Source organism: Aotus nancymaae, unplaced genomic scaffold, assembly GCF_030222135.1.
Source record: "Aotus nancymaae isolate 86718 unplaced genomic scaffold, 86718_ANA_hifiasm-v0.15.2.pri h1tg000053l, whole genome shotgun sequence".
In the NCBI taxonomy this organism is placed as follows: Eukaryota; Metazoa; Chordata; class Mammalia; order Primates; family Aotidae; genus Aotus; species Aotus nancymaae.
The window spans coordinates 13,790,308-13,813,117 of NW_026988467.1; the positions used below are offsets into that span (position 1 = coordinate 13,790,308).

At 58.0% G+C, this 22,810-nt stretch overlaps 2 protein-coding genes across 4 annotated transcripts in view; one reads left to right on the forward strand and one right to left on the reverse strand.

The window, feature by feature from the left end:
• CROCC (ciliary rootlet coiled-coil, rootletin) overlaps positions 1–8,548 on the forward strand; it is a 51,640-nt gene extending 43,092 nt beyond the window's left edge. For all 3 annotated transcript variants that reach the window (XM_064363346.1, XM_064363348.1, XM_064363347.1), the window contains 10 exons: positions 1,061–1,230; positions 1,335–1,455; positions 1,724–1,887; positions 3,512–3,727; positions 4,421–4,645; positions 5,393–5,542; positions 5,859–6,059; positions 6,225–6,356; positions 7,057–7,239; positions 7,961–8,548. In XM_064363346.1, the coding sequence (XP_064219416.1) occupies positions 1,061–1,230; positions 1,335–1,455; positions 1,724–1,887; positions 3,512–3,727; positions 4,421–4,645; positions 5,393–5,542; positions 5,859–6,059; positions 6,225–6,356; positions 7,057–7,239; positions 7,961–8,047 (1,649 nt within the window). In that variant the 3' untranslated portion in view covers positions 8,048–8,548. The remainder of the gene's footprint in view (positions 1–1,060; positions 1,231–1,334; positions 1,456–1,723; positions 1,888–3,511; positions 3,728–4,420; positions 4,646–5,392; positions 5,543–5,858; positions 6,060–6,224; positions 6,357–7,056; positions 7,240–7,960) is intronic.
• A 1,858-nt stretch (positions 8,549–10,406) lies between these two features.
• On the reverse strand, positions 10,407–16,498 carry MFAP2 (microfibril associated protein 2). Its single transcript, XM_012439942.2, has 9 exons — positions 16,412–16,498; positions 14,043–14,122; positions 12,944–13,033; positions 12,724–12,750; positions 12,536–12,622; positions 12,353–12,397; positions 11,480–11,567; positions 11,179–11,252; positions 10,407–10,934 (listed from the first exon to the last, which is right to left on the reverse strand). Exons 2-9 carry the CDS (start codon positions 14,077–14,079, stop codon positions 10,831–10,833), a joined length of 552 nt encoding a protein of 183 aa, XP_012295365.1. The 5' UTR covers positions 14,080–14,122; positions 16,412–16,498; the 3' UTR covers positions 10,407–10,830.
• Positions 16,499–22,810: the final 6,312 nt, after the last annotated feature.

The following is a 22,810-nucleotide window of genomic DNA, read 5'->3' on the forward strand; positions in this document are numbered from 1 at the left end:
TTTATTTATTTATTTGTTATTTTGAGACAGAGTCTCGCTCTGTCGCTCAGGCTGGAGTGCAGTGGTTCGATCTTGGCTCACTGCAAGCTCTGCCACCCACGTTCAAGCAATTCTCCAGCCTCAGCTTCTTGAGTAGCTGGGATTACAGGTACATGCCATCACGCCCAGCTGATTTTTGTATTTTTAGTAGAGATGGGGTTTCACTACGTTGGCCAGGCTGGTCTCGAACTCCTGACCTCAGGTGATCCACCCGCTTTGGTCTTCCAGAGTGCTAGAATTTCAGGCATGAGACACCATACCCAGCCAATTTTTGTATTTTCAGTAGAGACAGGGTTTTGCCATGTTGGCCAGGCTGGTCTTCAACTCCTGACCTCAAGTGAGCCGCCCGCCTCAGCCCCCACAGTGCTGGAATTACAGGCATGAGCCACCAGACCCAGTCAAGAGAACAAGCAAATCACTTAACTGCTTTGAGCCAGCTTTACCTGGGAAGAGGGTAAACTGTTCCTTACCTGTCAGGAAGTTGTCATAAAGATGAAGCGCCTGGCACCGTAGGTGCTCAGTCTGGAGAGACGTTGAGGTGATGCAGTGGCCGCCCTTTCACTGGGCACTGGGAACAGTGGTGGATGGAAGGGACGAGGCCCAGCCCTCATGGTGCTTGTGGTCTAGGTGGGGTGGCAGACATCAGACCCCCCTGAGGGTGGGACATGCTCACTCTAATCCAGCCTGGGGCCAGGGAGGCCTCTGTAGGCAGGGGGCAGGGTACCCTAAAGGATGGGCCAGGCAAAGAGAGGCCATGGGGAGAGTGGGAGCAGCACGCACAGAGGCCCTAGGGCCGGGACAGAGAATGTTCTAGAACATGGATGCAGGGTGGCCATTTTGTAAAGGGTGATAGGGTTTCAGCTGGATGGGCAAGAAGGCCCCTAGGCTATAGCAGAGGTTGGGCTTGATTCTGAGGGCTGTTGGGAGCAGTAGGGACGGGAGTGAGTGTGATGCATTTGGGAGTGAGTGAGGTGCATGGGAGGCCCGTGGCTCCTGCATTCCTTAGCATCTTCTCTTCTAGGATGCAGGGAAGGGCTCAGCAGCCCCAGCACCTTAGAATGCAGCCCTGGGTCCCAGCCACCATCTCCAGGACCTGCTACCTCCCCGGCTCCTCCAGACCTGGACCCAGAGGCAGTGCGTGGGGCCCTCCGGGAATTCCTGCAGGAGCTTCGGAGCGCCCAGAGAGAACGAGTAAGCCTGGGCGTGAGTGGCTGGATAGGGAACCTGGAGGTCCGGAGGGGTTGCAGGGTGTCAGAGCCGGGGTCTTCCTTTGTTCCCCCATGTCGGGGCTGCAGGATGAACTTCGGACCCAGACCAGTGTCCTGAATCGCCAGCTGGCTGAGATGGAGGCTGAGAGGGACAGCGCAACGTCGAGGGCCAGGCAGCTGCAGAAGGCGGTGGCTGAGAGTGAGGAAGGTGAGTTTGACTCTTGGGGGTCCCTGTTCTCTCTCCTGTGTTTTGGGTAGTTGAGGCAGGAGCCGTGGCCCCCGTGACCTGACTCAGGGCTGTTTCCTCCAGAGGACCTCCTTGGTCAGCCTCACCTGTGTGTAGGCCCGCACACTGTGAAGGGTGCAGACAGGCCATGCCCTGGGTGGAGTGCAGGCTGGACATTTTGTGGCCTGGTTTGGGTCTCGGGGCTGTGCTTGGCCACGCCCATGCCTGATGGGGTGGGTGGTGGCTGCAGCCCGGCGCAGTGTGGATGGGCGGCTGAGCGGGGTCCAGGCGGAGCTGGCGCTGCAGGAGGAGAGTGTGCGGCGCAGTGAGCGGGAGCGCCGGGCCACGCTGGACCAGGTGGCCACACTGGAGAGGAGCCTGCAGGCCACTGAGAGCGAGCTCCGGGCCAGCCAGGTGGGCAGGAGCTGAGGGCCAGTGGGCGAGGGGGAATCTGTGTCCGGGAGTGGGTGTCCAACTCCTACTGCGTGTCTCCCTGTGTCTGTCTGCCTGAGTCTCTCTGCAACCCACTGAGGTGTCCAGCCTGCGACTCTGTGAAACTATGTTCAGGCTCCATCGTCTCATGTCACTTGTGCTCACTAGGCTGTAGAAAAAAGAGCTCAGTCAGGGTGCATTAGCTCACGCCTGTAATCCTGGCACTTTGGGAGGCCGAGGTGGGTGGATCCCTTGAGCCCAGGAGTTTGAGACCAGCCTGGGGAACATGGTGAAACCCCATCTCTATGAAAAATACAAAAATTAGCTGGGCTTGGTGGTGTGGGCCTGTAGTCCTACTTGGGAAGCTGAAGGGAGGATCGCTGGAGCCTGGGAGGTCGAGACTACAGTGAGCTGTGATTGTGCCACTGCACTCTAGCAAGGCAGACAGCCAGACCCTTCCTCCAAAAAAAGAAAGAAAGAAAAAGTGCTTGGGCTTTGAGTCGTCATCTGCCTGGTTTTCATTTTCCTCATCTGTAAAAGGAGGAGCAGTGATTGCCCACAGGGATGATACACAGACTCTTAACACAGGTGGTGTGCAGGGAGTCTCTGTTTTATGTCTCTGTGTAGCCACACGAGTGCATTCTGGGGTTTTTATGTGTGTTTGGGGGACATCTGTATGTGCTGGTATGTGTGTCCGTCTGTCTGGGGCAGGAAGCTCAGGCCCTGGTAGTGACAATGCAGAGCCTTCTTGCAGCCAAAGTCCTCCTCTGCCCTCCCCAGCCTATCCCTCCATTACTGCCCCTCACCCCGCCCACCGCCTGCCTCTGGCCTGGGGCCGAGCTTAACTGGATTGTTGTGTCTGCGGCTTCAGCTCTGGCCATGGGCCCAGCCGCAGGGGCTGCGGGAGGAGGCCAGGAACAAAGCTGGGCAGGAGCCAGAGTGGGGGCCCCAGACGGCAGGGCTGGGGCTCTGGGCAGGATGGCAGAGGGGCTAGACTCAGGATGGGGGCTGGGGAGGGTAAATACCCGCTGTTGACCCACCCTGTCTCTAGGATAGTACCAGGGATGGGAGGACCCCTAGTCTGCCTCCCTGTCCCATCCCCACTCCCCAGACTGTCTTCACTGGCTGACCCTGGGCAGGAGAGGGGGAATCATCACCCGAAACCCTAGAATAGCAGGGCCCCTTGGAACTGCCAGGCTCGGCTCAGTTTGCACGTGAGTCAGCGGGGCAGGAGAAGAGCCCGGGAATCTGCATTTCTACCGCCCCCACCTCAGGGCTCCTGGGAGCACCCGGGTTGTGGTTCCCTGTGACCAATCCAGTATCCCCACAGACAGGAAATGGGGCCAGAGAGCGGAAGGGGCAGTCCTGGGTTCCACAGCCTGTTGGCCTGGGCTAAAACTGGAAGGTGGTCTCTGGGATCTTCATGTCCACTCATCCTGGGAACACATGGGGAGACCAAGGCCCTCAGAGGGTCCCAGGCTGGCCCCAGGGTCACACTGGTCACCCTTCGAGGCTGTTCCCCACTTTCTCCTAAGGGGCCCAGGGTGTGTGCGGGAAGGGTGCGGGTGCACTGGACGTCTGGGCCTGAGCCCCGCACTACCTGCAGGAGAAGATCAGCAAGATGAAGGCCAATGAAACAAAGCTGGAGGGTGACAAGCGGCGCCTGAAGGAGGTCCTGGACGCCTCTGAGAGCCGCACTGTCAAGCTGGAGCTGCAGCGGCGCTCGCTTGAGGGGGAGCTGCAGCGCAGCCGCCTGGGCCTGAGCGACCGCGAGGCCCAGGCCCAGGCTCTTCAGGATCGGGTGGACTCCCTGCAGAGACAGGTGAGCTCCTCCCCAAATCACAGCCACAGCATCCGTGTGCCCTGTGCCAAGAGCTTTGTAGGCACTATACTGCACAACCCTGTGAGGCAAGTATTACCAACATCCCCATTTCACAGATGGACAAATGGAGGCTGAGAGGTGATGTCATTGTCTAAGATTCCATAGTTAGTAAGAGGCATAGGCAAAATTCGAATTCAGGACTATTTGATGACCGAATCTGCATGCATAGGAGTCCTTTGGGATGAGTTAAGAGATGTGGGTTTCACTCATTTCCCTTTTTGCCTTAACTGCTAGGAAGCTAAGCTGTAACTGGAACGTTCAGTAATTCTGCTAGCCTTACCTGAACACCCACCAAAGTCAAAAATAGAAAATGTTAGGGTTGTGGTGGTTACCCTTTCTCCTCCACAGCAGAGAGGGGAGGGGAATGAGGACAGGGAGGAGCCAGGGAGTCTGAGACAACTGGGTTGATGGCACTCTGGGCACGAGTAGTTAGCCAGCAACCTGGGAAGGAGCCCAGGTTGCAATAGGCTGAGCTAGCGCGAGTGCTTAGAACAGTGGGTCTCAATGATGGAGGCCCAGGGAGAGGTGGGAAGGGCGTGGATTGGGCATGCCAGGTGGAGGTCACAGTAGGAGCAGAGGTGTAGAGACCAGATGGCAACAGCCCCTTGATGGTTCTGGCTGTCCTCCTGCCAGGTGGCGGACAGCGAGGTGAAAGCAGGGACCCTGCAGCTGACCGTGGAGCGGCTGAATGGGGCCCTGGCCAAGGTGGAGGAAAGTGAGGGGGCCCTGCGGGACAAGGTGCGGGGCCTGACAGAGGCCCTGGCCCAGAGCAGCGCCAGCCTCAACAGCACCCAGGACAAGAACCTGCATCTACAGAAAGCTCTGGCTGCCTGTGAACATGACCGCCAAGTGCTCCAGGTCTGGGGCCCAGGGTCTGGCTGAGGTGGGCCCAGTGCGAGAGTCAGCCAGTAAGAGTAGGCTTGGAGGGGAGCCCTGGTAAAGAGCCAGCCAATGGGCAGTCAGTTGGAGCCAATGAGAGCAGGCTTTGAGGGGGGGGTTGGCCCAATAGAGCATCAGCCAATGAGAGGAGGCTCTAAGTATATCCCGTAAGAAGACAAAACTGGCTGGGCGTGGTGGCTCACGCCTGTAATCCCAGCACTTGGGGAGGCCGAGGCGGGTAGATCAACCTGAGGTCAGGAGTTTGAGACCAGCCTGGACAACATGGTGAAACCCCATCTCTACTAAAAATACAAAAATCAGCTGGTCGTGGTGGTGGGCGCCTGTAATCCCAGCTACTCAAGAGGCTGAGGCAGGAGAATCACTTGAACCCTGGAGGCGGAGGTTGTAGTAAGCCGAGATCATGCCATTGCACTCCAGCCTGGGCAAGAGAGTGAGACTCTGTCTCAAGAAAAAAAAAAAGACAAGACTACTCGTATGAACCTGAGGGGACCCAGGTGCAGGGTTTATTGGGGAGAGTTGGGATCTGAGTGGTTCCCACCTTATGCAGGTCAGTGGATAGGCCGTGGGATGGGCCTGGCGTGGCGCCTACCCTGTAGGTGAGATGACTGCTTGTTTCATGGGCTGTGAACCTGCCTGAAGTGCAGAGTAGAGGGGACGCCTTAGGGCTCCCAGGCCAGCCTGGCATCATCAGCCCCTGTCCCCCAGGAACGGCTGGACGCTGCCCGGCAGGCGTTGTCTGAGGCGCGGAAGCAGAGCAGCTCCCTGGGTGAGCAGGTGCAGACGTTGCGAGGCGAGGTGGCTGACCTGGAGCTGCAGCGGGTGGAGGCCGAGGGCCAGCTACAACAGCTACGGGAGGTGAGGGCCAGGGTGCGCCCCCTCTGTCCCCAAGACTGTGAGGCCCTGGACTAGGGTGGGGACGCTCCCACCCATCTCAACCTCATCCCAAACCCTGGCGCAGCCTCCAGTAGGGAAGCATGGTTCATTCATCGCATAGTCCTGTTATACAGATGGAGAGACTGAGGCTGAGAGAAGCATCTGGCTTCACGTGACAGTTCTCTGAATGGGCCTCACGGTTGCTGCTCTGTGAGCGGGCCAGCCTCACTCTCTCCAAGCTTCAGATAAGTACGCTCAGGCCCAGAGGGATTTGGGGCCTGCCTGGCTTCTGTTGCAGGTGCTGCGGCAGCGGCAGGAGGGCGAGGCTGCAGCCCTGCACACGGTCCAGAAGCTGCAGGACGAGCGGCGGCTGCTGCAGGAGCGCCTGGGCAGCCTGCAGCACGCCCTGGCTCAGCTGGAAGCTGAGAAGCGGGAGGTGGAGCGCTCAGCCCTACGTCTGGAGAAGGACCGCGTAGCCCTCAGGAGGACGCTGGACAAGGTGGGCTGCTCCCCCAGGCTCTCCCCTCACTTCCTCTGGGACCTAGCTGTGGTGAGTCCCACTGCACATCCCCAGGATCTGCTGCCTCTGGTGGGGTTCAGGACCCTGAGCCCCCTCGGTAAGCCCCTCCTGGCACCCTGATCTCCAGCTCTCCCTCCCACTTAGGTGGAGCGGGAGAAGCTTCGCAGCCATGAAGACACAGTTCGGCTGAGCGCAGAGAAGGGCCGCCTGGACCGCACCCTCACAGGGGCTGAGCTGGAGCTGGCTGAGGCACAGAGGCAGATCCAGCAGCTGGAGGTCTGACCCCACCCAGCCCGGGACCCCAACTTCATCCCTGGTCTGAGTGCTCATCAATCCTGGTGGAGCCGGTAGCCCAGCCAGCCCAGGGCCCACAACCCCCTCCCCCAGGAGCCCTGAGCCTTCCGGGTGACCCAGCCGAGCCATGGAAGGAGGGGTTCTCCCTAAGGTGTACAGAAGACACTGAAGGCCTGTTTGCACGTGAGCCTGTGGCCTCATGTATGTTGTGAACATGCAGCAGAGTGGGAATCCATGTGAGCATTCATGTGTATGGAGCATGAATCTTACACATGGTGTGGCGTGTCTGGGTATTGTGAATATGTGTCTGTGTACAGATGTTTTCATGTATGTGGGAGCTGTGCCTTTGTGCACACACATACACCTGTGCGAACCCAGTAGGTATTTACATGCTTGCCTTTGTGCCTGTATGACATCTGAGAGAGAGTGTGTGTGTGTGTGTGTGTGTATACGCACGCACGTGCGCATGAGTGCACATACCTGCCTGAGTGGGGGTCCCTGAGTGCACTTACCCTGGGCTCACAGGCTCACTGTCAGGGCCGGCAGGATGGAGGACACGCAAGGATTTCTCCTGCCTTCTCCCTCTGCACTGGCCATGTCCCAGGGAGGCACTTGACAACCTGTCACACATGCACACACACTCACGCTGGGCTGGAACCCTGACTGCAGCCCCTCCCTGCAGGCGCAGGTGGTGTCACTGGAGCAGAGCCACAGCCCAGCCCAGCTGGAGGTGGACGCGCAGCAGCAGCAGCTGGAGCTGCAGCGGGAGGTGGAGCGCCTGCGCAGTGCCCAGGCGCAGACCGAGCGCACCCTGGAGGCACGAGAGCGGGTCCACCGCCAGAGGGTGCGCGGGCTGGAGGAGCAGGTAGCAGGCCCCCTTTGAAGGCGGGGCCAGGATGGATGTTTGGGGCTGGAGGAAGAGGAGGGGGCCAGTCAAGACCTTGTGGGTATAGGCAGTTGATGGCTCCCATAACCAAAAAGTGCGGTTGGCTCTGCACTGGTATCACCCAAGACCAGACCAGGGGCCGTGGGATGCTCCTGGGCCGTGGGATGCTCCTGGGCCCCAGGCCTTCCTGCTGGGCTCTGCTCCCCTAGCTCCATTAGGGCAGCCTTCTCCCTGGGAGGCCAGGTGGCCTCAGCAGCTCCAGCCTCTGGTTCTCCCAGCAACCTGTCATCCCAGAGGAGAGCGGCTGCAGAAGCCCCAGGCCTGTCCCTCACTGGCCTGCTCAGATCACATGCCCCTTCCTGACTATGCCTGAGCCAGCCTTGTCTGCCAGGCAATGCTGCTCTGCCAGGCCAGGCTAGGTCACATGTCCACCCCTTGGGTCTGGGCTGGAGCCACGCCTACTCAAGTGATGATGGGGATAAAGAATGGGTGCGGAGTTCTCAAAGGTTCGGAACAGTCAGAAGACACCTGACTCTGCTGTAAGGAACAAAATGAGAAGGGCAGGACAGCCCCTGGCTCTCAGTGAGGCCAGACCTTTCCTGAAACCGTGGCACTGGGTCCCTCCGGTTTCCCGCCTGCCTCCCTTTCTCTGAAGCCAGGCTGAGGACCTGGCTAGCCTTACCTTCTCTTTCTTCCCCAGGTGTCCACACTGAAGGGACAGTTGCAGCAGGAGCTTCGAAGGAGCTCAGCACCCTTCTCCCCACCCTCTGGCCCCCCAGAGAAATGAGTCTCTGCTGGCATCTAGAGAACGGCCCTGTGCCTGGGACAGGGGAGGGTCCTCCTTTTGGACAGCACCCCCAAAGCCTAGTCCCTTGGGGGCCTCCAGCTGGGGTGGGATGAGAAGGTGTTCCACTGTCAGGGCTGAAGAGGGGTACTCCAGCTCCAGGCCTAGAGGCTTCCCTCATCGAGCGGGGCCCACCTCATTCCAGCCCCCTCTTCCAGGACAGACCACTGCAGGTCTTACAAGGTCCTCCTTTAGAGGCTGAGCCATAGCCAGGGTTGGGGAGAGCCCTTTTCTCTGGTCAGCCTTGGAGCATGGGCTCGTGGGAAAGAGGAGGGGGACCAGGCCCAGGCCCTGACTCCGGCTTCCCAGAGATCTCTCCGCCTTAGTTCAGAGTGTGTGTCAGGAAATTCCTCAGTGCTCAAAGTCCCTGTATTTTTATACTTTTACAATGTTAACTGTTCAGAACTGTTTTTTGTAACAAGACTTCGTTTTCTAAAAAGTTTATACAGATGTGTCCCTTTTCTAGACGACAGGAGATGTGGGGGAAGATAGGTGGGGTCTGGGGCAAGAGGGATGGTGCCCTCTAGGGAGGGGTGCAGGGAGAGGCACAGAGGCAGATCCAGCAGCTGTGGGTCTGACCCCACCCAGCCCAGGACCCCAACTTCATCCCTGGTCTGAGTGCTCATCAATCCTGGTGGAGCCGGTAGCAGGAAGAGGCAGGGAGAGGCAGGAAGCCTATGTTGGGAAGGGAACTTACCAGCCTTACAGGATGTCAGATGGGGAGGCCTCTGGGGTCCTCGGTCACCTGATCCATAGAACAGATGGGGCTGTTGAGGCTGGGGGCTGGACCCAGCCTCTTTCCAGCCCATACTTCCTTTTTTTTTTTTTTTTGAGATGGAGTTTCACTCTTGTTTCCCAGGCTGAAGTGCAATGGTGCGATCTCAACTCACCACAACCTCTGCCTCCCAGGTTCAAGCGATTCTCCTGCCTCAGCCTCCTAAGTAGCTGGGATGACAGGCATGCACCACTATGCCCTGCTAATTTTGTATTTTTTACTAGAGACAGGGTTTCTCCATGTTGGCCAGGCTGATCTCGAACTCCCGACCTCAGGTGATCCACCTGCCTCGGCCTCCCAAATTGTTGGGATTACAAGCATGAACCACTGAGCCTGGCCTCCAGCCCATACTTTCTTGCCCCTTTCTCTGGCCACGCCTCAGATTCAAGCCCACCCTCGGGACGGTGACAGGCCTTCTACACAGTATGGCAAAAAGTGCAGGTTTGGGTGTGGACATGGGGTCTTATCCTGGCGCCGCTGAGTCATCCTGAGCAAAGCTGCTTAAAGTAAGAGCCTCAGTTTGCTTGTCTGTAAAATGGGAATGTTCACATAGGAGGTGCTCAATCAGTGTCCAAAGGAGAAATTAACACTCATCCTCATCTGCTGGAGTCCCAGCTGCCCACTTCAGCTGCAGCACTGCCACTGATAGCTGTGGGCCTGTGGGTGGGTTACTTAATGTCTCTGGGCTTAGTTTTCCTGTCTCTAAGATGGGGATATGAATTGTATCCACTACAGATGCCTGTTTGGAGGGTTAAACAGGAGCGTGAGCCTTCATGCAGAACTGAGGCCCCACGTGCTGATTGGAAGGAGCTGTTAAAATGGCTTGCTCCTTTTTGCCCTTTTTTCTTTTTTTTTGAGACTGAGTCTTGCTCTGTCACCCAGGCTGGAGTGTAGTGGCACGATCTTGGCTCACTGCAACCTCCACCTCTCAGGGTGAAGCAATTCTTGTGCCTCAGCCTCCTGAGTCACCGGGACTACAGGCACATGTCACCACTTCCAGCTAATTTTTTTTTTGTATTTTTAGTAGAGACAAGGTTTCACCATTTTGGCCAGGCTGGTCTCGAACTTCTGGCCTCAAGTGATCTGCCCGCCTCAGCCTCCCTAAGTGCTGAGATTACAAGTGTGAGCCACTGCACCCCACTGTTTTTGCCCTTTGAATGACACTAGTCTCTCCAACTTCCCAAACAAAGGCCTTGAATGTCAGTCGGCCTACCTTAAGCCCCTGCCCCCCCACCCTCCAGGGGTAGCCTACCATCTTCACTGTGTCCCTCTGGTGATGGGAACTCACGTCCTCACCAAGTAGCCCTGGTCATGAGAAAGCTGTGTCCCTAGAACCTTCCATCTCCCGTGTAATTCCTGCAACACGAGTGCATGCATGCACCATCAGGACGCATCTTTCTGGGCAGGGCAGAGCTGGAGCCAGTGGGTGAGGAGGTGGGGCTGGGACTGTGGAAGCCTCTCAGGACAGTCCATGTTGGGGGCACTTGGCTGGCCCCTCTGTGCTCTCCCCCAAAAAGTGACTCAGTCTTTTGTAAAAACTTGTTTTTAATTTTGTATAAAATAAAGGTGGTGCATGCCCGGGGGGCTGTAGGAAATCCAAGCAGACCAGCTGGGGTGGGGGGACACAGCCTACCTCGGGGGACTGAATAGGGGACTGTCTGTCATCAAAACGGGCTGAGGCCTGTCAGGGGCCCAGGTGCCATGGAGAGGCCTGGGATGCCCCCCAACCCGAAGGGCAGAGACTGGGCAGTGGGGAGCCCCCATTGTGCCCCAGAGGTGGCCACAGGCTGAAGGAGGAGCCTGCCCTGCAGCCTGCAACCCCCAGGGCTGCAGTCCACTAACTTTTTACAGAATGAAAGGAACATAGGGATGGGGAAGAAAGCACCAGGTCAGGCAGGGCCCGAGGGCCCCGGATCCCAGGAGGGCCAGGACTCAGGATGCCAGCACCACCCTAGCAGCTCCCACAGCTCCTGGCACAGGAGGCCGCCACGGATTGACACAGGCCGCTGCTGGCCATCACGCCACATTTGGAGAACTTGTCCCGACAGAGGTCAGCTATTGAGGGCAGGAAGGAGGCGGGGTCAGGGTGGGGCTGGGCAATGGGAACCTCTGTTCCTCCCCGACTCTGGTGATGGGAGTGTTTTGAGGATGAAAAGTAGCAGGGAGGGGCGCTCAGGGTGTCCTGGAAGTGTGCCTGGCGCATAATACGTGTTGAATAAACGTCAGGTGGGTGGCTAGGTGGCCAGATAATGAAGCCAGCGTGGGGGCAGGGGAGGCCTTGGGGAGAAGGCCTTCCTACCTCGGAGGAGCTCCTCGTGGGCACACACTGTACGGACACAGATCTCCTTGTTGATGACGTACACACGGCGGAGGCTGTGGGGACAGGGCCCGGGAGGTCTCAGCCCCACCTCCACCCAGCCCCACTGGGATAGCCCAGACAGAACCTGGCCATGGAGCCCAGGAGGGGACGTCCCTGGCCCAGGCTCAACTTCAGGACTCACTCTTCCTCCAACTCCCACCCGGGCTGGCCAGAGCCGTCCCCTGTGCTCTCTGGCCCCCGTGCTCCGGAGTCCTCCCAGCAGCTGCCCGCCCGTGCTCACCTGTAGAAGCAGACCTCGTTCAGACACTGCTTGCAAGGCTTGTGTATGGAGTAGAGGCGGGTGCACGGGTACTGCTCCTCACGGCAGTCTGGGTGACAGGTGGGATCAGACTAGGAGTCCAGAGTTGGGGGACGGCCCCCAACCTTACCCACCTGAGACTGGCTCGCAGGACCTAGTCCCCATGTACCCTTACGTCCCATGCAGACACCCATACCTCCACGTGCCCACATAGACACACACAGCATTGCTAGACTTTCCCAGGCTGTAACATTCATTTGTCAACTCACCACTGAACTTACTATAGAAGCCGAAGTTCAAACAGAAATTCACACCCACCCACGCATCATGAAAGCCCACACCGACTCACAAGCAGAACTACCCAGGCTCACAGAAGTCCACATAGGAACGCAAACACCAACCCACATGAGGGTGGGCACCTGGATTCTCCTGCACACACATGTCTTGTTCTTTGAAGCCCTCAGCTGGGGCAGCTGGAGGGGCACCGCTCAGCCAGCCCGCACTCCCCGGCCCTTCCTTGCCTCCACATATGCACTACCCAGGCAGGCGCTCTGGCTGACAGGAAGCCCCCAGCACACTCCCTGCCCCTCCCAGTATCTGTGAGGACATGGCCCTTCCTAGGCTGCCAATTTAGCCTCTGGCCAGGCCCACTGGGGGCAGAGTGGGACCTCCTGGAGCTGCGTGGGGGGCCTGGTGGTGCCAGCCTACAGCAGGAGCAAGCTTCCCCTCCCCACATCACTGCCAGCAGCCCAAACAGGCAAGAGCAAAAGGCCTCCAGCCCATCAGCACCGCTCCCTACTCCACCCCAACGTCAGGCCGTGCCTCCATTTCTCCGGCTGGCAGGAAAGCCCTTACCCAGAGGCCCGGGCTCCGTGGGCTCCAGCTCTGCATTTCCTGGTTCTGATGTCAAGAGAGGCAGGCAGACATCATTGGAAAGGGTCTCTTCAGGGCAGGGGAATCACCTTGCCCAGCCCTGGCAGACCCCCCCACTCCCAGGGTTGACAGGGTGGGGAGGGTGGGGTAGGGGGTGGGGCCTACCTGGGGTTGGAGCTGCTATGACTTCTTGTTGGACTTGCTGTTGGGATTGGAACTGGAACTGTTCCTCCGAAGGCCGAGAAGTCACCTCTGCAGCCAGGGGAGGATAAGGGGGTCTGCTCCCTCCACCCGCTCCCAGGGCTCTCCCCACCCAGCTGCTGGCCCATCCTATCCTGTCCCCAGCCCATTACCTTGATAATCATAGTAGTCTGGGTTGTCTGCAAACAAAGATGAAAGTGGAATTGGTGGGAGTCAGGCTACCCACCAGCCCCAGGGGCAAACAAGGTCCTCGCTGAGCCAGGGACCCAACCCCAGAGCTCCCATGAGCTGTCCAGTGCGGTCCCTGGCTGAGCCATGCACATCTGAGCAGCCAGGCCTTCCTTGGCGACCCTGGGGATGGAAGGCCCTTACCGATCTGGTCGCCGTAGTGGGTGTACTGGACGTGGTCAGGGAATGGCGGCGGCGGGTCCAGGTCATACTGGCCCTGAACCAGCGGGCCTGCTGTGGGGAGGCAAAGCATGTGGGGTGCCCCGAGGGGAGGAGCGACAGGGGCCTGAGGCGCTTCTGGGGAGGGGAGGTGGGGGTCACAAGAGCAGGCCTGTAAGAGCCTAGGACCCCACAAGCAGATTCCTAGAGGATCCAGACTCTTCCTCAAAGGTAAAGACCCTTCCCCACCCTCGTCGTGGGTCACCTCCCTGACCTTACCCTGCCCCTCCCTGTCACCGGCCTCCTGGCTGCTCCTGGGACTCCACATGCTCCTGCCTGCCTCAGGCCCTTTGCACCTGAAGCTCCCTGAGCCTGTGAGGCCTGCTCAGCTCCTTCAGGTCTTCCCTGGAATTTCAGTTGTGCGGAGAGGCCGACCCACCCCCAGCCCACCGGCCCGCCTGCTGATTTCTGTCCAGCGCTCAGCACATGCTGGAGTTTCTCATGTCTGCTTGTTTCCTATTTGCCTCCCTTCCCTGGACTGGCAGCCTGATGAGAGCAACGATGTGTGTCCCTGGTTCATTGCTGAACCCCCAGGGTCTAGCCCAGCACTTGGCACGTGGTAGGGACTCAACACATCACAGCTGAATGAATTAATGTTGGCTGTGCTAGGACCTTTGTGGTCCTCACTGAGTCTCCTCATCTGGCCAGTAGACACCTCCAAGGTCAAGACTGTCTAGAGCTGAAGGGCCCCAAATGGATCTAGAACACAAGCGTCTGGAACCCCTGCCTTGGGTGCCCCCTACACCTGCACTTCAGCTCCCAGAGGGGCCTTGTGCCCGGGACGTGCCCTCCAGAACCCTGCCTGCCTGCTGCTGCGGAAGGCTGGGGGAAGGGCCGGGAGCTGCCTGCAGAGGCTGCCAGGGCTGGCCTGTCCAGTCTGTGGTCCAGGCAGGCTGGAGGCCCTGGGAGCTGGGGAGCTGAGTTCTGGCCATGAGTTATGACAAAGACTCACTGTGAATTCCTCCTATTAACCCCACTCCCCGCAAACATAAGGGGAGCTACCCCCTGCCCCAGGAGCACTTACCAGGCAGGAATAGCAGGAAGAGGTAGGCAGCTCTCATGGCCACAGAGAGGCAGGCCGGGGGGGGGTGTCAGAGAGGACAGCTGGGGGAAAACGAGAGGGAGCGCTCTGCCCGGGGCCACACTCAGGACAGCAGAGCCCACCTTGGATCCCCTGATTTCGCCCCGGAGAAGGTGACACCCAGAATAGAAGCCAGGAGTGGGAGAGCTGGGATGTCCCTACTTCAGAGAGCCATCCCAGTCCCTGCTGGCCCACACAGGTGTTCAGGTCACAAGGGATAAGGCCTCCAGCCCCGCTCCAGGGCTGATCTTGACAAGCAAACCCCTGTAGTGGGTGTACTGCTCGTTGTCAGGCAATGGCGGACCGTGTCACTAAGGGGATATTTCTAATGTGCCCCCAGTCCGGACCATTCTCTCCTTACCCGCACCCATGCTCAACCCTCTGTCCCAGAACGTCCCCGAGTGTCCGAGGTGCTGAATGCATGAATCCCTGAACCCAGGCCCACCCTTGGGATCCCAGCCCTGGCCAGCCGGCATCACAGCCTGGACTCAGCAGTTTCTGCCAAGCCCACCACCTCACCACCTGCTCCCAATTAGCCCCTGGGCCCTCCCACCCCGCCCCCAGCATCCTGCTCAGCAGGAAGCCACATGCACATGGCCTCCAGAGCGGCCAGGCCAGGCCAGGCAGGTCTCTCAGCCCCTAGAAGACGCCTCTCCTGCCAGGTCTCCAGGCCTCATAAGACCTGGCTGTGTTCATCACAGGCTCACGAGACACACCGGGGCTATTTGCAGCAGCAGGAAGCACTTAGAGTGAAGCCTGAGGGACTCCTCTGGATCCCAGAACGGCAGCACCGAAGGGGTGGTGACGTCACCCAGCCCAGGGGGCCCTGCACCCCCGACATTGACCGGCAAGTGTGGTGTGTGTCATTTGGAGGGAGAGGGCACTGGTCCGTGGCTTTCAGCAGGCTCCTGACATTCAAGGGTCCAGTCTCCATGCCTGGCTACACGGTGAGACTTGGGGGAGCCTCAGATTCCCTACATCCAGCCTCAGCTCAGTAGAGGGCCACCTCAGGTCAGCCTTCCGTTGGGAGGGCTATGAGGGTGCAGTCTATCCAGGAGGGCCCCTCCTGGCTGCAACCCAGGAAGTCCTCCCAGACAGCTAGCGGGAAACCCGAGCTTTGCTATATTTCCCCACTGGGAATCCAGGGAGAGGCGAGGGAAACGGGAGAAAACATGGGGGTCTTTCCCTCCTTTCTCCCAATCCTGAGGCCTCCCTGACCCTCTGGCCCTCTCATGCATTGGGCACCTCACTGAGGCCGGGTGGGAGCGGGGAGAGAGACTCAGGACCAAGCTGCCCCAGAGGCAAGGGATAGCTGGCTCCCCACACCCCATTCTGAAAACCCCTGACTTCCTCACGGGAGGGGGATGAAGAGACCCAGAGAGCATTCCCTGCCCTCTCCCCATCGGTCTGGCCAGTGGGAGCCCCCAGTGCTCAGCAGAAGGCGCCGAATTGAGGCATGAGGGGCTGCAAGGTGTTGGGGGGTGCCTGTCGGTGCCCTACTTGGAGTCTTCCTTCCCCAAGACTGGTCCCCAAACCCAGGCTTACAGGGGGAAGGAGGCCCAAGGGCGAGCGAGGAGGCAGGAAAGAGGGAAGTCAGTGTGGCGTTAATGGGCTCCCCCCAGGGGACCACATCTGCAAGGACTTCTAGACGAAGGGGCTTTGGGGCGTGCGCGAGGCCCGGACCTGCCCGGGAGGCTGCCCCACCCCCAGCTCTGGCCTCTTCCACAGCTGAGGCCTCCCCCACCCCCGACTCCCCTGCGTCCTGGGAGGAGTGGGTCAGGGGGCCCCCCGACTCTCGCTCACACCTCAGACGGAGGGAGGCCTCGGCCGGCTCCAGAGCCGGGCTGGGGGGAGGGGTCCCGGCGGGAGGAACCCAGAGGTTGCAGCGCCGCACAGCTGGGAACAATCAGCCGCGGAAACTTGCTCCGCGCGCCCTCGCGCTCCCGTCTCTGATCTCTCTTTGTCTCTCTGCGTCTCTGTCTCCGACGCTCCCGCCGGGCCCCCCCACCCCACCCGCCACATTCCAACTTCCCCGGGAGAACAAAAGATGTCCCATCCCCCGACGCCCCCACCTCTGGCTCCCCCCAAACTCGAGGTCCCCGCCCTCCCAACTCGCGATCTCTGCGCAGAGCAACCCCAAACTTTCCAGGTGCCCCCTCGGCTCCGCTCTGAAGACGCGGGGTTCAGGGACCTCCGCGGCCGCCCCAGGATCGGAGACCTGGAGAGGCTGGCACCCCCATCTCCCGCGCCGGGGGACCCGCTGACGCCCCTGGCCGCGCCCCAGGGCCCCCGAGCGCCAGCCCCGCGCCTACCTGTCCGGGTCACTCCGTCGCCCGCTCCGAGTCCGCTCGCCGGAGCCGCCCCTTGGACCGCATCGAGTTCCCCTCCGGGCCCCCGACGGGGCTGGCGCCCGCCCTCCAGCCCCGAAACCGCTGGGTCCTAACGCGAGCGGCTCGCCCAGGCCGCCACGTCGTGCCCTCGGGGTTCCATCTCCTCTGGGGGTGTCCCTCGGGGGAGAGGTGCCTGGAGCCGTCCTCACGTCCGTGCAAAGCTTCCTCCTCCTCACAGCTGCTCCTTGCTCGACGTCGACGGGGTGAGGTGGGCGAAGTGGGTGAGGTGGGCGAAGTGGGTGAGGTGGACAAGGGTGGATGTGTGGCCCATTTCACAGAGGAGAAAACCGTGCCTCCCAAAGTGACTCACCCTAGGCCCCTCAGCCAGAAAGTAAGCCTCTCTGCCTTCTCCCAGCTTCCGGGACACCCTTGGCCCTGGTTTTTCTTCTGCCTCTCCACCTGAGCCTGCGTGTCTCCCAGGCCAGCACCCTCCACACTGCCGAGCTCTGGGCCACAGCTGGCTTCCACAACCAGCATTTCTTCTTTTTCTAGAGACAGGGTCTTGCTGTGTTGCCCAGGCTGGTCTTGAACTTCTGGCCTCAAAATTTTGGCCTCAAGCGCTCCTCCTGTCTCATCCTCCTGAGTTGCTGGAATTACAGGCATGAATTCCTGCCCCCGGCCATAACCATCACTTCTTTCAGCCCTGACCCAGGCTGCGTGTCCCACAAATGTCCCCAAGGTGCATCGACTTCAACAAGCATCCAAGTCCAAATTCATGACCCCCTAACCCTCCCCCAGACCCAGCCCTCGAGGGTTCCCAGTGCCCCATTGGCCACCTAGCCTTCCATTACCCAGGCTTCCTCACCTGCCCTCAGCCCTGCATCTAATCCATCTTACTCGAGAAATGCTACCTGGAAAATTTCTTTTATGACTCTGTCCATTGCTCCCGCCCTGGCCTAAGCCACCGTGAGACTAAGTTGCAACCCTAAGAAACCACACTTGCTTTTTCTGCTTGTCAGAAGCTGACAAGGCCCCTGACTCAGTGACTGGGGGCAGCCCAGCGGAAGGATGCCTTGAAGATGACAGGCAGGGCAGAGCACAGGCTCCTGGGCTCTTGCCTGAATCACTGCATTGTTAGAAAAGATAAGTCCGGCCAGGCATGGTGGCTTGCCACGCCTGTAATCCCAGCACTTTGGGAGGCTGAGGCAGGTGGATCCACGTGGTCAGGAGTTTGAGACCAGCCTGACCAACATGGTGAAACCCTGTTTCTAGTAAAGTACAAAAAATTAGCTGGGCGTGGTGGAGGGCACCTATAGTCCCAGCTACTTGAGAGGCTGAGACAAGAGAATTGCTTGAACTCGGGAGGTGGAGGTTGCAGTGAGCTGAGATCATGCCATTGCACTCCAGCCTGAGAGTGAGACTCCATCTCAAAAAAAAAACAAAAAAAAGTTCAATGATTCTGGGTGTGCCTTTTCCTGTACTTAAGATAGCACCTGACAGGATTGATGATTATGCCTCTATATCCATCTAGTTATATCTATACAGAGGATCCATCTAGTTATATAGACATAACTATATGGATATAGGTATATAGTTATGTCTATATAACTAGATGGATCCTCTGTATAGATAGATATAACTAGATGGATATCTATATATAGATATAGATATAACTAGATGGATCCTCTAACCCAAATCTTGGTGAGATTGCACTAGTGTAGCTTCTGAAGACATTTGATGTAACCTTTTTCTTCTTTTTTTAATGAGACTGGGTCTCGCTCTGTCATCCAGGCTGGAGTGCAGTGGCACCATCACAGCTCACCTCCTGGAGCAAGTGACCCTTCCACCTCAGCCTCCCAGGTAGTTGCGACTACAGGTGAGAGTCACTATGCATGGCTATTTTTTTTTTTTTTTTGGAATTTTTTTGTAGAGGAGAGGTTTTGCCATGCTGCCCAACCTGGTCTTGAACTCCTGAGCTCAAGCAATCCACCCGCCTCAGCCTACCAAAGTGCTGGGATTATAGGCGTGAACCACCATGCCTGACCATAACATCTGAGCTCATGTGGAACCACCCATGCCTCTATCTAAACTGTGGGCTGAAATGCTGCTTTGAAGTAGCCTAAAAGAAGGCCTCTGAAACACTCTCCCGGGTTTCAGTCCTCAGTAAGACTCAATAAAACTAACTTTAGGGGCTGGGTGCGGTGGCTTACGCCTATAATCCCAGCACTTTGGGAGGCCGAGGCAGATGGATCACGAGGTCAAGAGATCAAGACTATCCTGGTCAACAAGGTGAAACCCTGTCTCTACTAAAAAATACAAAAATTAGCTGGGCATGGTGGCGCATGCCTGTAGTCCCAGCTACTCGGGAGGCTGAGGCAGGAGAATTGCTTGAACCCAGGAGGCGGAGGTTGTGGTGAGCCGAGATCGCGCCATTGCACTCCAGCCTGGGTAACAAGAGCGAAACTGTCTCAAAAAAAAAAAAAAAACAGAAAGAAAAAAACTTTAATTCTTTCAATGGCTGATTTTTTTGTTGTTGTTAAAAAAATCAACTGGGGGGCCAATGGGGGACGGGGAGTCTCACTGTGTCGCCCAGGCTGGTGTGCCATGTTTCGACCTCGGCTCACTGCAACCTCCACCTCCCGGGTTCAAGGTATTCTCCCACCTCAGCCTCCTGAGTAGCTGGGATTACAGGCGCACATCACCATGCCCGGCTAATTTTTGCATTGTTATTTTTTTTTTTTAGCAGAGATGGGTTTTCACCATGTTGGCCAGGCTGGTCTCGAACTCCTGGCCTTCGCTGATCTGCCTGTCTCGGCTTCCCAAAGTGCTGTGATTACAGGCATGAGCCACTGTGCTCAGCCAAAAGGTGGATTTTTTTTCTTTTTTTTTCCTTTTTGAGATGGGGTCTTGCTCTGTCTCCCAGGCTGGAGCGCAGTGGCATGTCCTCGACTCACTGCAACCTCTGCCTCCCGGGTTCAAGTGATTCTCATGCCTCAGCCTCTGGAGTAGCTAGGACTACAGGGCCCCACCACCATGTCTGGCTGATTTTTTTGTATTTCCAGTAGAGATGAGGTTTCACCATGTTGTCCAGGCTGGTCTCGTACTCCTGACCTCAGCTGATCCACCCACCTCGGCCTCCCAAAGTGCTGGAATTAATAGGCGTGCGCCACTGCGCCCGGCCTAAAGGCTGATTTCTTCTTTAGTTGACACCACCATCATCATTTGCCTGGGCTCAAGATAGCCTCCACTCTGGGCCCTCCCATGTGGGTCCTGCCTCCCTCACCCGTGGCAGATCATGGCCCCTTCTACTGAAGACTTTCACCCAGGTTCGGGGCTTTTCTTCTGGGGCCTCCAGGGCCCCTGCCCTTTATGGCAAGCCGGCTCTGCCTCCTCATCCTCCTCCAGCCACTGGCCGTTGAGGGCTTTCTCCCGAACCCCTCTCCCTCCCACGCCGGCCCCGTTTCTTCCTCCCGAGCACTGGCTGAGGTCTTCCCTGTGGGGTCACAGATCGAACCCTCCCTTCCTCAGGGGGCCTTCCCTTTTTCCTCCTTTTGTGCTTTCTAGCTTTACTGCCCACAGCTGTCTTGTTGGCCTATGTCTGTGACCCTCTGAGCCCTGTCCCTCCTCCCAATGAGATTGTCATCTTGCCCCGTGTAGGCCGGGATGAGGCCTGTTTTTGCTCATCTTCAGTTTTGCTCATTAGGCTCAGTGCCAGGCTCCGAGCAGCAGTTCAGCAAACATGTGGAATGAATGAGTAAACTGTACACTAAACTCTTCCCGGAGAGACTGGCTGGCTGGTGTGGGGGTGCAGATCCCCTGCCTCTGGGGCAGCCTTCACCCTGCCCCCAGAACCTAGGCCTGAGGTGGGATGGAGTTGTCCGGGCTGCAGGCCGGGAGGAGATGGGGATGGTCCGTGATTTAGACCCTTGCCATCTAATCTCTTCCCCCCGTCATTCCCCCACCTCCCTTAGACTCTGAGTCTTAGGCAGGGACTAAGTATGTCCTGTGCCTCACTCGTTCCCCAGTGCTGCTTTGTTGAATGAGTGTCCATGCCCCACCCCCCAGTGTCTATTGCAGTGCAGCAGAGACTTTGTCACCTCAGGCCAGCGCAGCCCTCTCTGCCTGCCCTTAGACCCCACCGCTGCCAGGAGCAATCCCACTGGCATAAGAGAGGAAACCACTCAGCAGAAATGCTGAGCCCAACACTTGAAAAAAAGGGGGAGGCCGGGCACAGTGGCTCACCCCTGTAATCATCTCAGCACTTCAGGGGGCTGAGGCCAGTGGACCACTTGAGCCCAGGGGTTTGAGACCAGCCTGGACAGCATGGCAAAACCCCATCTCTACAGAAAATACAAACATCAGCCAGGTGTGGTGGTGCAGGCCCATAGTCCCAGCTACTCAGGAGGTTGAGATGGGGGGATTACCTGAGCCTGGGGAGGTGGAGGCTGCAGTGAGCCCTGATTGAGCCACTGCACTCCAGGCTGGGCAACAGAGCAAGACCCTGTCTCAAAAAAAGAAAGAAAAGGAAAAAAAAGAAAAACTGGGAAACGGGCTAAAGCTGCCAACTCCCAGGTGCTGGCTCCCAGACCCTCTCCACTCCTTCTACCCATTCCCCTGGCACTTTGTTTGGGCAGGGGAGGGATGGGGCTGTGCCTGCTGTGCTCCCACCATGTCCCTGGAGATGTGCTCCTTCCCTGCCAGCCTTTCGTGTGGGTGGTGAACTGCATGCAGGCTGAGACCATTTTTCCCATTTTATTCAGTTTGTTGAGTTAGTCCTGGTGCCTGGTACACAACTGTCCAGTAGATTCATGAATAATGGGCTAAGGGTAGAGGAGGGATTTGAACCCAGGACTCTCTGTAGCTTCCTCTTAAACGGCATCTCCCACCCTGAACTGTCGCGGTTGGCAACACGGTACCAGAGCAGAGGTCCACCATGGACGTGACTCCTGGCAGGACTGACATCCTCACACCCACAGCTTGAGTGTGATTCAGCATTTTCTCAGCCCCTACTGCGGCAGGCCCGGGGATAGAACCAGGGGTTCCAGGAATGAGGCTGGCCAGGGCTTTTGGAAGGCAGGAAACAGCCTTTCTTTCCTGTTCTCCCCTGCCCAGATGAGCCAGATGGCCAAGCTGCCTCTCTAGAGCAGAGGGGTTGGCCAGGGACCTGCTGGGGGGATGAGCTCAGAGGCACCCACCCTTCCCTGAGGGATGGTGCGGGTTCTGGCTGGGAGATGTGGGCTCCCAGCCTGGATTTCATCTGAGGGAGGAAGTGCCCGCAAACATGTCCCAGGATGTTAGGGTGGGAAGGGAGAGCAAGGGTGGGAGAGAGGGAACTGCCTGCTGGCAAAAATGCCTTCCACACAAGCCCACGTCTCCCTGTCCTGCAAAGGAGGGTCGGAGGGTTAGAACATCGAAGCTGGAGTCAAAGCTATCTAGCTGCACTCTACTTGTGTAACCTCTAAGCCTCGGTTTCCTCATCTGTAAAATGGGAATAGTACTCCAGTTGTTGGAAGGATGACATGACAATGCTTGTAAAATGCTAAACGGGGGGGCCGGTCTCGGTGGCTCACGCCTGTAATCTCAGCACTTTGGGAGGCCAAGGGGGACGGATCATGAGGTCAGGAATTTGAGACCAGGCTGGCCAATATGGTGAAACCCCGTCTCTACCAAAAATACAAAAATTAGCTGGGGGTGGTGGCGGGTGCCTGCATTTCCAGCTACTGGGGAGGCTGAGGCAGAAGAATCACTGGAACCCAGGAGGCGGAGGTTGGAGTGAGCTGAGATTGCGCCATTGCACTCCAGCCTGGGCGACACAGAAAGACTCCGACTCAGAGAAAAAAAAAAATTGCTAAACGGGGTTGAGCACAGTGGCTCACACTTGTAATCCCAGCACTTTGGGAAGCCAAGGCGGGCAGATCACCTGAGGTCAGGAGTTTGAGACCAGCGTAGCCAACATGGCGAAACCCCGTCTCTACTAAAAATACAAAATTTAGTCAGGTGTGGTGGCACACGTCTGCAACCCCAGCTACTCAAGAGGCTGAGGTTGAGGCACTTAAACCCGGGAGGCGGAGGTTGCAGTGAGCCAAGATTGCGCCACTGCACTCCAACCTAGGCAACAGACCAGGACTCTGTCTCGAAGAAAAAAAAAAAAAAAGGCTAAATGAAGCCTGCAGGCACACGCTGGACACAGAGGAAACATTATTACTGTGAGATGAGGGAACAGAGGCCCACAGAAGGGAGTTGACTAATGCAGCCTGAAAAACCAGGGGGTTCCAGGAGCAGACACATGGAGGTGCTGCCAGCCGGGCACCTGGGGGTGTGCATTTCCTCCTGGACAGGTGGGAGGGTCTATAGTGCCAGGTACAAGACAGGCACGGGAGA